Raw genomic sequence first — 15048 nt, 5'->3', positions numbered from 1 at the left:
AAAGCCTCTTTCTTTTCCTGAGAAGGGAGGGTAAGTATCACATCTTTTTACAGAGGGAAAGCCTAAAGAAGAACCCTGGTGAAGCAGTTCTGTGTAACCATTTTTCTATCAAGTGAGGAATAGTTCCAAAGCAATCCAGGCAAACTGGTTGGACAGCAATAAGCAAAAAGCATAATTAAGGTGCAACAGAGATTCCCTTCTTCTCTCCCAGTGTTTTTAAATAGCTGCTGTTAGCATTTTACTGCTCTTGAAGAAAAAAGACTTGGCTTTAGTCATTTCAACAAATGGAAATCAGTAGAGGGCACCAAAAAGCAAAGTAAGTTTTCATGATATTTCACAAGAGCTCACTAAAAGGATCAATTCCAAATCAAGTCAAGCCTCCACCTTACCAGAGGTTTCAAGAATCAGTGCCTCAACAGTCAATACAATTCTCCAACTTGAAACAGAAAGACATAAATTGCATACTCCGTCTGTATTCTTATTCCTACCTTTCAGATTTCTCCTGGGAAAGAGGAAGAGCTCCTTAGAAAGATTAAATGACAAAAGCTTTAGGAATCTAAAACTCGCTCCACACAAATTCCCATCCAGTTCACAAGCAGTTTAGCCCACACTGTTACCAAGTACAAACACATAAGATTGTTTTGAAAAGCAACAAGATTACAGTTTAACTTTCAACTGGCTTTTTAGTAGTAGTTCTAAAGAACTCACTCATCTTCATAACTGTAAAAGTTGTACTACTCTTATTTCAGTACAGAAATAATTTCTTAGTCTTTCTTACTGAGGAGCAGAAGAGTAACTTGGCTTTAGAAATAATGTCACTTTAAATCTCCTGTAGTTAGAGTAAACCATGTTGAAAAAAAATACATAGATGGACATTTGCTAAGATTCAAGCAAGAAAATCTTGAGATCTGTAACTTATGAACCCCTGTAATTTATAACACTGCTTTTATTGCAATTACTGCTCTTAGCGTGTACTGCTTTCTTGTAACAAGCTCAGGAAAACCTTCACATGTAATATTACGCATTCGTATTTTCTTTTCTATGGTGATTGAGGAAGACAACATTACCAACTTCTCATTACAGCGAGCACAGCACCTCATCCACTTTACTGCCTCACACCCAGTTCTCTCACTGTGCATGCTGCCCTCTCTAACTGCCCAGCCAAACAGAGCTTCCTCCTTCCTTTTTCTCAGGACAGCAAGTTTCCAATGCCACAGCTACAATACCTTGTTAAAGTGAGGGGAAAAAAAAAAAAAAAAGAAAGAAAAAAAAATAAAAATAAAAGGCGTATATATTTCAAGAAACGAAGGACCAGCAGAGAAACTGGGCCAGCAAACAGCAAAATCCCTGAGATGAGGGTAAATGTCGTGTATTTAGCAACTGGAAGCAGGGCTTTTGTTCCAGCAGATGGGTGATTAGGAACAAGCACGTAAGCAGCACTGCCGTGTCAGGAAGTAACGCCAGGACAAGGTGGGTTCCTGGTCACCACGGCTGTTTTGCCACTCTGGCTGCCTCACCAGATGGTCAAACAACACACCGAGAACAGCGTCTGCTCCCAAAGCTACTTTCATGCGTCTTCGAGACAGTGAACACCTGCGTAAGTAGTAACTATATTACTATGAAGAATCACATTTGAAAGCCAGTGCCTCCAGACAATAGCTCAAAGCACAACTAGTTTCAAAACACACTTCTTAAGGAAGCGACACCTTCTTGGTGCACGTACAGTGAAGAGCACCTCCTGTTAAACTGGATGTAGGAATCGGTACGCACTGAAACTCCCACCAAGGCAGCACCCCCAGCCGCACACCTGAGCAGCGGTCTCTCCCCGGACAGCCGTCCCTTCTCGGCTCGTGACAGCACAGCGGCCCGCAGAGACACAGAGGAGCCGCCGTCGCTTCGCCTCGACCCGACCCAAACGCGGCCGCGGCCAACCGGCCCTCGCCCGCCGAACCGGCACTGCCCCGACCCGAGCGCGGCCAACCGCCCCTCGCCCGCCAGGCCCGGCGCACCGGCAGGGCCCCGCCCCGCCCCTCCCCGCCGGTACCTGAGGCCGCGGGGCCCCGCGGGGCCGCGCCCCCGCCGCCTCGGCGCGCCCCGCGGTGCCCAGCGAGGCTCCGCCGCCGCCTCCTGTCGTGTCGGCTGTGTGTCCCCCGGCCAACGCTGCCTCCGCCCGGCCGGGGCCTGCGCCTGCGCCGCCTGCCCGCACGGTCGCTTCCGGGAGTGGCGGCCCGGCGCCCTCCGCCCATCACAGGGCGAGCTCCGGCTGCGGCCCGCGACCCTCCAGCGCCCGGCCCGCCGCCCTCCGCGGCTCACTGCCGCTACCGCCCGCCATCTTCCGCCCCTGCGGGCCCTGCGGCCGCGCGCCGCCTCCGGGCACCGGTGACGTCACGGTCCGACAGGGGCGGGTGTTGCAGCCGGACACTCCTCGACCGGCAGCTCGAGGCGCCCTTTGTTTGCACACGGCTGCGGCGGACGGAAGTGGGCGGGGAGCGGACGGGGGCGGGAGCGGGGCTGGCAGCCATGGCGCGCATGCGCAGCCGGTCGTCAGGCCGCACCGTCCACAGCCGCCTCAGCGGGCGGGATGGAGCTGCTCCTGATGGCCTTAGGACACCCTGCCACAACACCCTGCCACAACACAACACCCTGCCTTACCACAGCTAACAGCACTGCTTTATTAACACACACTGTCACACGGCTGCGATGTTCAGAGCACAAGCAAAAATACCGTGCGTTCACTTAGGACAGTCTTTTACTAAATCGAGGGTGTTTTTAACATAACGACTCAAAGCAATGCTTAAAAATGAGCGCTGTGCTTTCTACAGTAAAAGCAGCATGTAGAAATGAAAGTGAACAGATGCGCACTGATCTTTTGAGGGAGAAATAAATGTATGTGTGCCTCACCTTGTCGTCATCGTCGTTGCAAATGTGATCTTGATGGATTGGCGGCCACTGGAAGGAAGTAGCAATGCTACCTGCAAGAGAAGGTGGGTAAAAGGCTTGTTAAAATGATAACCCGATTCCTGTGAATAGCCGCAAAACAGCAGTTTCTTTTCAATGGTCTACTATAGAATAACAGCGGACTGAAAAACCCAGCATTAAAGCAGAAAAGCATTGTTCTTATCCATCTTATCTGTAGTGGAATTTCTGCCTGCTAAAGGTTTTTCATCAGTTTCATTACGTCACATTCTCTGCATGGTACAGCACACTTCTGCAAAGACTCATCCCAGTCCTAAGACTTCTATCCAAGCAGAGAAACAACCCGAAGCTGGATTCTATCAATACAGATTCCCAAGCATGTGTTTTTCTTTGTTCAGAAAGCAGAGAAGGGTAACCACTAGTCTTGATTTTGTACTTCCTAAGAGTACTGGGTGAAACAAAACAAAAATAAAATAAAATAAAATAAAATAAAATAAAATAAAATAAAATAAAATAAAATAAAATAAAATGCATGGGAGGAAAAAAAAACCAACCAACCAACAGCCTCATTGTAGAGGAACACCTGTTTCATGATGTTCCTCACAGAATATATATTTAGAAATTTTCTCCATGGATTTCTTGGTGGCCTTCTGCTAGATTTTTGAAATATGAATAATCCTATTCTGTAAAATAGGCCAGGAATTCCATGTGTATTTTTTTTTTTTTTTTCATAAATCTCTGGAGCTTATGGGATGGACAGCACATATCAAAGCATATGCTTATTTACAGAATCAAGCAGTCTGCCAATTGGCATGACCAGTCACAGCAAGCCTCCAAAATCACTCTAAATGGGGAGGGAACAGAATCCTTCACTCCTTATTGTCACCACTGCCTCAGCATTAAAACTACATTGTTTTTGCTTACCTTCCCCCCACCCCCACCCCCACCCCCCCCCAGCTTCTAAAATAGCATGTATAAAATGGGAAAAGCAGGAAAATGAGGTTCTTTCTGTTCTACAGCAGCCAGAGCAGATGTGCTTGACGAAACACTGCACAGGCAGCACCCTACCAGCCAGCAAATGCACACTGTGGCCTGTGCAGCACGTAGCCTCTGAATGTTACTCATCATGACCTGAAGCCAATTCACATCGTTTTGGGCTTGAATCACCCCACTTGCGGACTAGTCAGCTTTAGCACAGCTACTGGGAAACAATTTGTGTCACATCCTGTAGTTTCCTAGTTTCAAAAAACAGCAAATGGTGTCCAGGTTTTCTATCAAAACTTTTTAGGTTGCACATGCTTGCTGGGCAGAGACAATGAGACAACTCACTTAGAAGCTTTCCCATTCACTTAGATGTTATTTTACTAAAGCAAAAATTCTCCAACAGAATTTAAAAAAAGGAAGGGGAAGGGGAAGGGGAAGGGGAAGGGGGAAAGGGGAAAGGGGAAAGGGGAAAGGGGAAAGGGAAAGAAGGGAAAGGAAAGCACCCCAAATCTACCTTGACTTTATTAAAAACAATAATGTACTTGACTTTTTCCTTTTTTTTTTTTTTTTTTTTTTTTTTTTTCCTGGCAAACACTATCACATCATGCGGTGCATCTGCGATTACCTTATTTCCATATCTGCATTTCTATCAAACCAAATAATGGTTAGCAGCTTCTAATGTGCATGAGTGCATAATGGTATCTTACAGAAGTTGAGTGTTCACATATTACAATTCATAAGCTCATAAGCTACACAAATTTCTTAAAAGAGGCACTAATGGAAGATCTCAAGGGCTACACGGTCTTTGGCCCTGCAACCCAGAAGGCAGTATATTTGGTTTCATTTTCAAAGCAGAACATGAAGTTCTACACTGTTATATTGAATGAATACCTACAGCTTCCTCACACCTTCATTTAATAGATGTAGAAGCTTCAATTGATACATACTTTGCAGTGGTTTTGTAGAATCTTATTATCTTTGAAGTTAGCTAAAAGCACACACTTTTAAATACTACAGCTGCAAATGGACAGAGTTCTTGTAAGCATGTTATTTCCTCTGTCTCAAAACAGTTACACATTGTGGGAACTGTATATTCTTTACACCATGAGACTCTCTTGTCACCAAATTCCCCTGGTATTTCCAGGATGGAATAATGCTTCAAAAGAGGAGATTTCATTCATATCCTTATTAATTCCACAGTTCTGCTCCCAAAGGAAAAAAGAAAAAAAGGGGGGGGGGGAAAAGTAGCAGAACACCGCATGAATATACATATCCTTCTGGAAAAAAACAAAACAAAAACACCATCAAAACTTTCAATTTAGATTACTAATTAATTACAGTTAACATAAATAATGCATTGATATAATAAAAAATCATTAAACATAGATAAAAGGCCATTAATTTATTTGGCTTGAGATAACAAAAATGGCACCAGATGCTGCAGTCTTCTTTTTGGCATCTCTTAGTATCAAACTAAAAGCCCAACTCAGCAGTCACAGCCCACTGCAAACTGCATGTGTGCTCTCAGGCAGGCTTTGAACTCAGTCTACATTCATGCTTTCCATAGGTGTTATTTTGGTCTAGCAGGTTAGAATGAAAAAGAAGAGTTTCATTTCAGAAAACCTACGATTGAATTTTTGCATGTAGACGTGCTTTCAGATGCTGAAAACTCAACTGTTATTAAAAACAAAGGAAATAACATAGAAAACTGAATAGTAGCTTTGGCATCACCGTGTTAAAAACTGTTCCACAGCAGACAGGACAGCAGCGGCAGCACATTCCCTCTGGGTCCCTAATACCATGATGCAATTGTCAACAGTGAAGCAATGCTCCCACAGCTAGCCTGTCACAATTATTGATTCTTACCCCCCTTTACCAATCCAAAACTGGCTTTTAGAGTCCATCACTTCAATTTCTCAAAGGGAAACCTGACATTAAACACTGATTCTACTTACTTAAAAAAGTTCAAATTCATTATCAGGAAAACCAAATCCTTTTCTTCTTGCTTGCTCTGCAAATGATTCTTTGCTGCTTTGTTTACAAATGCTCACTTGCCAGCGGACAAATCAATCATAGCATGTTAATGCCTCATTGAAGGCTTTTTTGTTTTGCTATTCTTTTCATCAGAAGCTCCAAAAGATGGTGACCCAAGTTTGCAACAAAGAAAAGTCTCGTACTAAGAGTTCACCTGCCCCTACAACTTATTACTGTACTCTATCTGCCCATGCACAGGCAACTGTATTCTGTGTGAACATGTATACACACATAAAGACTGACATATATACATGTATACATGTTCATATAGAAACATATGCACATATGTATAAATATGTGTATACATACATGTATGCAAGTATAAATATTTTATGTATGCATATATTGTATTCATTATGGTTTTCCGCAAATCCCCACTCAGTTTTAACACTGCAGCCAGCTGCTAGGAAGGCAATTACTGACACCAGTAAGTACCAGGCAACAGGAACAGTTGAAAAAGCTGAGAAGAGTGTTTTCAAATAACTGCCCATAATTACCTAAGATGGAATTACAGAAAATGCAACTCGTGGGCAAAACTGTTTCCAAATCTTTGTAACTTATTACTTAAAAAACAAACAAACAAAAACCACCCCAAAAACCAACTAACCAGCAGAGATATGCATGATCTTTGACAGAACATTCTCCAACCAAAATAAAGTCCATGTTAAAATATCTAAGTTAAGAAAAATCTTTGGGGGTGAGGAACAACAAAATGACAAGGTAGTAACACTTAAGTTACCACAAGACTGAAATTATGTAACTAGGTAAGCACAAACAATTAGCAATGTAAGAAGTTCAGAGAGAGAAGACAATTAGGAAAAATAATTAAAAAACAAAACAAAACAAAAAAACTTCTGAGTCATCTCTGTGGAAAGTAGTGTATCCCCAGGGAGGTGGTCGAGTCACCATCCCTGGATGTGTTCAAGAGCCGTTTGGATGTGGTGCTCAGAGATATGATTTAGCAGAGGGTTGTTAGAGTTAGGGTACTATGGTTAGGCTGTGGTTGGACTTGATGATCTTTGAGGTCTTTTCCAACCTGAGTAATTCTATGATTCTATGATTTGACCCAAGAGATACAGACAATGGCCTATAGAGGTCACAAGAGTTCCAGAAGAGTTTCTGTGTATTGCTGCGAGAGAACAAAGAAGTTATTATCAATGTTAAGTTTCAAGGTCTGACATTAAGAACTGTTTTAAACAGTGCAAAACATGCTAAGCTAACTTCCCATTTGATTTAGACCTTTGCAAAACACAGGTATTTTTACTAGAAAAGTTCCACATGCTTTACTGAGATTTGTAATCAATTCAAGCTCAGAATCAAACTAAAAAACAAAACCCAACAACAACAACAGCAAATCCCACAAGGAGTGTTAATGATAAAAAGATGGAGGCTTTCTGTCCAATTCCTCATATGCTGAGTTAAATTAAAATATGACCTCTTGCTTAGTCCAAGATGAAACAGTAGGCAGCAGATAATAAGAACAGTTCCATTCTGCCGAGCTATGACAAATGCCTATAATCCTGTTTGCAACATCTATGCATTTGGACAACAAAAGGAGCTCCCAGAATGCTGCTTATATGATATCTTAGCCTATATTTAACCGCAGTGTCATCTAAAACTCGGTCTCTACCAGATTAAAGCCATAAACATGGATGGACCTTGCATTACACAACAAAAGTAGCGGATGCTATGCTTGTACAGATGCAGTTTTCAAGAACTGTGATCACATACATAATGGTAAATTAGAAGTTGGCTTTGCTCTAGCTGTAATACATGACAGGAGCAGCAACACAGCTGCAACAGTACTGCTTCCACTGGTAAATACAAACCTGCAGGGCGCCTTGGCAGCCCACTGCTCTTTATGTTGTCACAACGGCATTTCAAGCAATGTACTAAGGCAGAAAGCTATCTTGGGATATACATGTTTCAATCATACTCAGCTGCTCTGTAAACTGAGCCACAGACCACCAAATACAGTTAATAGTGGATACAGCAGTGCTATCTTTTGCTACTTTCCACTCCTCCCCTCCCTCCCCCCCTTGACATTTTCTTTTGGACCATAATCTTCCACAGCCTTTGCACATACTTCTGGTCAATTACTTATTAATATCCTAAAGCAGAACAGAAAGATATAAAACATGATTTCTTAGCTGTCAAGAGTTTACAGATGTTCTGGCTGCCTTGCACCTGTTATCTGGCTGATGTCATGCGCAGTCACATACAGGCAGCTCTGAAGACAGCAGTGGTGATGCAGTACCTCACATGGGGGCAGCAGAAGCAGCAGAGCCAGGAAGTTGACGCAGAGATCCTCAGCTAGAGGCTCTGCTTCACAACAGTGTAAACTATGATGTTAAGTTACAGATTTTTAATTATTTGCTTTTGTTCTAGAAGGGTGGTTTTTAGTAATTCAGTTAAGCTTTTGAATGACTTCCTTTCTAAGAAAAAGATATCTCCTCCTTACACCGACAAACCCCTGAAGGAAGGTGAATCACATTACATTCCCATGTAAGAAAGACCAACTGAGCCTGAATCCCAAAAATAACCTTAGCAGCTTTCTTTTCAAAGATAACCTCTGCACCATCAAGTAGTTGTGACTGTGGTTTAACAGAAAGTGATGCTGGAGGACAGAAAGGAAATATGAGTCAGTGTACAGTGCCCAGACTGCAGTGAGCAGACAGAACTCTGTTGAACTACCTTCACACCCCCAAATCTTAGCCTGAACATCAGACCAACACAACACCTGGTGCGTAGCACATCCTAATGCCATTAAAAGGAAGGTTTTAATTCTGCTTGAAATATTATCTTTACTACAAAGCAGAAAGTGGTAATTTTGCTCCAGATGCTAGCTCAGCTGCACACACTGCTCTCTCATCCTCCTTCAAAAGAACAGGAGCAAAAAATATGGTGGACAAAGGATCATGGTTGAGATAAGAACTGGGAGATTGCTCATCAATTACTGTCATGAGCAAAACTGACTCAGCTAGGAGAGATTAATGTAATTTATTGCCTATACACCTCCCACCCCCATCTATCTTCTCCCTTCTCCCTCTGAACAGCACAGGGGATGGAGGCTGCTTTTGGTTTACAATGCTTTGTCTTTGCTGCTCCTTCACCCTCACTCCTCCCCTGCTCCAGCATCAGGTCCCCACAGGCACAGGTTGCTACCCTTCCTGATCCTTTGAGTGCTCTCTGCATGCTACAGTTCATCAAGAACTGCTCCAACATCACACTTGTGGTGCAGACCTTCAGGAGAAGACTGCTCCAGGGCCTGTTCACCCCCCCTTATCAGCAGCAGCTCCCACCAACTCACCTGCTCCACTGTGGGCTCTTTCACAGGCTGCAGTATGGAGATCTGCTCTGCTGCAGTCCTCCATGGGCTGCAGAGCAACAGCATGCCCCCCCACAGTCCTCTCCATGGGCTGCAGAGGAACAGCCTGCTCCTCCACAATCCTCTCCATGGGTTGTGGAGGAACAACCTGCTCTCCCATGGGGTCCTCCATGGGTTGCTGAACGGCCTGCTCCCCCACAGTCCACTCCATCGGCTGTGGAGGAACAGCCTGGCCCCCTATGGTGCCCTGTGTGGGCTGCTGGGTTTCAGCCTGCTCCACCATGATCTTCTCCACGGACTGCTGAGAACTTAGGCTTTAGCAGCTGGAACTCCCACACTCCTGCATTGACCTTGATGGCTGCTGGGCTATTCCTCTCACTCCTCTCTTCCACCTGCTGTTTTGCAGGTTTTCCCTCTTTCTTATATCTGCTCTCAGAGGCAATGCTAATGCTGCTCATTGGTTCAGCTCTGGCCAGCAGCAGGTCCTTTTTGGAGCTGTCTCTTATCTGAAATGGGGCAGCTCCTCAGCTTTTCTCACAGAGGCCACCAATGCATTTCCCTCATTATCAAAAACTTGCCACATAAGCCCAATACAAAAACTGAAAGTGGGGAAATAATTGCCAGTAAGACCCTTCAGTAAGTGAGAGAGCAAGTTATGCAAGCCGCTGTGCATATCACCTGGCCAAATGTATTTCCTTGCCATAGCATTCAGAAGACATAACTATGAGGCCTAATGCCTCACACTTGCTTTCCTCCTATGCAGCATTCAAGCTGAACTTTGCCACAGTCCAAAGCAGTCTCCCCACTGTGAGAATAATAGGGCAATTTGTGAAAGCAAGTTTACTCAGACTCATAACTTCTAACGTTTCAGTGACTGTAGCCTCAAGTTATCTTGAGAGACCTCCAAGAGACAACAGCCATTCAGAAAACTTCACAGCAGCCACCCCCTCAGCACTGCCAGTATCAAGACAGGGTGTTGAGTAAGTCCTTTCAAGTGATGCACACACAACTTATTCTTGTACATGTATACATGCACATATATCTATGTATAAAACATACACACTAACTCTCAGATACTTAATGAGAAACTTCAGCTTTCCTCCAGTTAAACTCTATTTCAGTCCCTTTTTCTAATCAAAGTGAGACTCTGTGTCTGACATTGCCTTGAATCCAGGGAAAATAATCACTTATTTTGTAATAAATGATAAAAAATGCCGTACTCCCCGACTCCACAGGAAGGGGATTGCCTTCCTTCTAAACCCACTCACTGAACTAATCAGCAGAGAAAATCATCAGAATTTCTACCTAACTTGTGAACTGTTATAAAAGAGAATCTACATCAAATTTGAATGACTTGCTTCACGCCTGTCAAGATGAAGCTCACACAATGCTTGTCCAAGGGAAAGAGGTGGGAGTTCAGTGCTTTAAATTCACTCATTTCTGAGCTACAGAAAGCGTAACATTGCTTAAATGAATGATACCAACTGATACATTTACTACATTCCCTTCCCAGGAATCATTTGAATATGCCACCTATACTACTAAAATGAACTTTATGTAGGATGTCACTACTGAGCTTCATTAACTTGCATGAGTCAAGAGAGTTTTGTGGTGAATGCTAGCAGATTTGCAGGCTGGAGTTCATGAAGTAGCAAATGCATGGGAACAATTGAAGTTTGAATCAATTATTCCTTTGATAAAACCTGTGAATTGAACTGAGGATGTGTTCTCATGATACAGCCACAGACGTCTAGCCCACCTCTGAAGGTCCAACAGAGATAATCAAGAGGATCACTCTATGATCCAAGAGTCTTGTCACAAAACAAACAAACAAACAAACAAACAAAAACAAAAACGACACAACCAAAAAAAACCAAAAAGCAATCAAGACAAAACACTCATTTAGATGACTGTTACCTGCTAGTCAACAATATTCCCATTTGCAACATACTACTTTTCTTTTAAATGCCCCTTCTGATTCAAGAGCCTTTCAAACTACAGATTTTTAAAAGCAAACAGAGTATTTCAGTATTGCAAAGAAAAATATTAGAGATGACTTCAAGACATGATGTATGCCCATCACAACATACTTTTAGTTGGGGCACGGAAGAGATGGTTGTATGTCAACTGTGCTACAGCTCTGCTCAAAATTTTCCTGGATATAGACGTTTCACCATGAATAAGGAACAAACTGCATCTTTGCTTGGAGGGTTTAGCTACATTAGCTGCAAATAATGCATATTAGGACTGTCCCTCTCCCCTATTTTTCTACACTTTTCCTTCTGTAAGCTCCAAAAAAGCTTACAAGTCTGTATCCACTCTTAACTTCTCTAGCTGATCGGTGGAAAGAAAGTTGTTACATGCTGGGAATAGCTGATATTTTTCAGTTGTGTGGTGTGGCATTTCCTTGGTAGTTCTAGCAACTTCTGAGAGTAAGAAACTGGATGCCATCCTCTTCAAGAAAAAATCTGAAGACGCTAGAGGAAAAACAAACCTGTAAGTTTGTAGTGTAGTCTAGGCCCATGTTTACTTCATACGCATTAAACACATCTTCCAGTTACATTTCTGACTGCCACCACCCAAATACATAAGGAGAAAAGCGGAGGAACCTAAGCACAAACTGGATTGGTTGGCCCTGTAACCCCCAGAGAAGTGTCCTTCCCCAGTAACTACATGGATGAGTTGGTACCCTCATCCTGTGCAGAGTCTTTCCCCTACCAGTGTGGGGATGAGCAGCTACTTCTCTGTTGTCTGTCTCTGGTGGACAGGCAACCTACAGGCCCTGCAGTTTGTCCTGTCTGCCTCTGGATAGGAGAGGCTGCTGGCAAGGCTACCACCTAGAAGCACTTGGCACAGGACATATCCTGCATGGGCTCACCTGGCATGTTTTCAAGTTACACACGTCTGTGAGGATGCCTCTGACACTATCATGTAGTGCTGTCTCAGGGATCTGACCTGTCAGTGGCATGCTTCTCTATGCATCCCTGTGTGAAGCTGATGTCAGGTATCCAGCACTTCATCACAGGCTGTCCTCAGCTGAGGATGCAGTATTGCTGGATAAGCAAACAATTCCAGTGAGAATAAAAAGTTTTACTGACAGTAACTACAAACATTTCTACAAAGATTAATACATATTGATACTAAGCACGCCTAGGGCAAGTGAACAGATTCACTCAGACTTCAAGTAAGATGAACATCCCAGCACTTACATAATTCTTGAAATCAAAGGCAGTAATGACAAGATTTATATTTACTTTTATAAATTCTGTCAGTATGCGCTCTAAAAATCGCCATGAAAACGGAACTGCTGTACATGATAAACAGATTTTTGCAACATTTTTCAGCACTCAACTTTATAATAACTTTTTTGTTATTTAAGAAAATACTGAAACAGAGAAGAACATGATCCTTTCTGTTGGCTTTTTCATTTCAAACATTACTCAGTTCTACTTAGATTTTCATGCAAGAGTAAAACAAAATGTTAAAATTCATATTTCTGTATCTTTATAGTGCACATGCAAAAGCCAGCAACATTTTCCTTAAGCTATTGGCAGCTATATGCTTTGCTCTGGCAATCAGCTTTTCCTGCTTGTTCAAGTAGCAGCTCAGCAAGAAGTCACCCATGGAAAACATTTACAGCAGCCATAAATCTTCAGGAAATTAGGTTAACGCAGAAATACTTTTACACTCATAAGCACAATGCCATGGCTTTACTGGTAATCTTGGTACTTACAATATCAGGAGATGAAGTGCAACTGTTGAAATTGCATAGCAAAGTGTCAATAAAATTCTGCTAGCATGTGTCAGTCTGGCATAGAATACTACGTAAAGCAGTAAGGTTTAAGTACTACTTGGAGTACTAGTTAAGCTAGTTAATTTTAGAGCCATGAAGAAATAGTCACCTCCTGTTCTGAGGGCAACCTCTATTATCTGTGAAAAAGAAGGGAACTTTCTAAAGTGATATCAACAATTAATATGCTTTTGTAAAAATTTTCTAAAAAACAAAAATCACAGTTTTATATGTATTAACAGTACATAGTGCTCCCTGTGATTCCTTTTGAGATTTCATCCTCTTAACAGCACTGTATCTCATCCTACCTTAATACTAATGCTTCTGAAGACTTAGATGTCTGAGTCCTCGAGCCACCTAAAGCTATTTATTTAAAGCAAAAGCTTCCTGAAATTTCAAGCCATTTGTTTTTCTCTATTTGTAACAAGATCAGTAAATGCATTTTCTCAAAATGTACCTTCTCTTGAAAATTTCAGTAAGATTGTAAATCAAAGACTGCTAATGTAAACTGTCTAAGAACTCACTTTTGGATACAGTGAATAGTGCGCTTTCTTTGTTTTAAATTCATCATCACTTTTTCATCATTGCAACATCAAAAACATTGACCAAAAAGTACAGAGGCACAACTTTAAATGGTAAGCTCTAAACTTCACAGGCTTGTTGCCTTCCCCCTATTGGAATCTCTTGAATGACCAGTAAACCCATCATTAATTTGCACAAAGATCCAACCTACTCTGGAGACTTCAGCAGTAATTTCTGCTACTGTTGTCTGCCTCCAGCAGACTTTAATCAGGATAGGAAACAGTGGTCAAGAGCAGGCATTTGTTATTGACTATTTGCAGACTCCTACTTTTATGAAGAACGAATGCAGTGAAATATTGGAACAAAAATTTCAAATACAACTCAACTTTACTGTGTTTTATGTTTTTACTGCCTGTTCAATCTAGCCATAAAGCAAGGATAACCACTTGAGGCACTGCTTATTTCAAAACTGACCTTGCAAACATTTGTTTGAAAGAGGGCCAAGTCTGAAAGCTTGCTTACTTGAAGTTATGGGATCAAACCACCTCTAGGAAAGCATTTCAGGGGAAAATTCACTCTCAGCACAGGTTGTCTGCTAAAACGGGAAACTCTGAATACAATTAAAATTGGCCTCAATACAGTGAAGCCAGAGTTAGGTAGCACTTCATTACCCCATAGGAGCTTTCTAAAACCCCAGTCCCCTTGCAGCTGATGAAGTGTTTACTATCATAACTTACAAATTATTGGGAGTGACTTGCCAGGCCAAAATGAAAAAAAATTATATTTGACAGGCAATGAAATAACTTCCTCTTTTCCTGTCATTTTTCTGGTCTTGCTCCAGGGAGTGTGCATTTGCCCCAGTCTTGTTTCCAAGAAAGAACCATATTCATGTTCAGCATTTTACTTTTGTCTTTTTCCTCCTACACCTGCAGAGTAAGGCCACTAGCAGCAATACCATCCTGCTTTTAGTTAAAAATAAATAAAATAGTTTGCAACATTTTCTTGTTTTTCTTTCCCTTGAATGGCTTAGGCTTAAGGATAATACTTGAAGGGAAAATGAAAGATTGAGAACACTCAGATTTTATCTTAGTCCCACATCTGGTAACAGAGATATTAATACATTATATCACCCTGTTCATCCAGGCCTGCATATATCACGTCTTAGTTTCGCTAGCTGTTGACAGGGATAGGAACTTTCCTAAGGAATCTCAACTTCCTTAATCACAAATGGGCATATAATTGTATACAAGGAGGCAAAGACCCTAAGAAAATAAAAGGTAAACATACTTTCAGCATAGCCGAATGTTTCTCTGGAAAACCAGATTCTGCTTCTTAGGAGTATCACTCAGTAATCAAATTACATCAACTTTAACAGTGCAGCAGTTCTGTGTTAATTTGCTGTAACTCTCCTGGAGGGATGCTGTAGTTTCTTCTTACTCTATTTTTCATTCTCTGTTTTTTAAAACCAAAATGC

General features: G+C 42.1%; 1 protein-coding gene across 2 annotated transcripts in view; it reads right to left on the bottom strand.

Moving 5' to 3' along the window:
* The window catches only part of RNF38 (ring finger protein 38), a 75740-nt gene that overhangs the window by 23772 nt on the left and 36920 nt on the right, over nucleotides 1–15048 (bottom strand). The window contains exons 1-2 of one of the 2 annotated variants that reach the window (XM_015849487.2): nucleotides 9245–9560; nucleotides 2902–2972 (exon numbers count right to left, since the gene is read on the bottom strand). In XM_015849487.2, the coding sequence (XP_015704973.2) occupies nucleotides 2902–2972; nucleotides 9245–9545 (372 nt within the window). In that variant the 5' untranslated portion in view covers nucleotides 9546–9560. Of the gene's footprint in view, nucleotides 1–2901; nucleotides 2973–9244; nucleotides 9561–15048 lie in introns of those variants that run through there. The other variant, XM_032441239.1, reaches the window with a different exon arrangement.

The sequence above is a fragment of the Coturnix japonica genome, chromosome Z (assembly GCF_001577835.2).
Source record: "Coturnix japonica isolate 7356 chromosome Z, Coturnix japonica 2.1, whole genome shotgun sequence".
Taxonomy (NCBI): Eukaryota; Metazoa; Chordata; class Aves; order Galliformes; family Phasianidae; genus Coturnix; species Coturnix japonica.
This window is presented reverse-complemented; position numbering and strand designations above follow the sequence as displayed.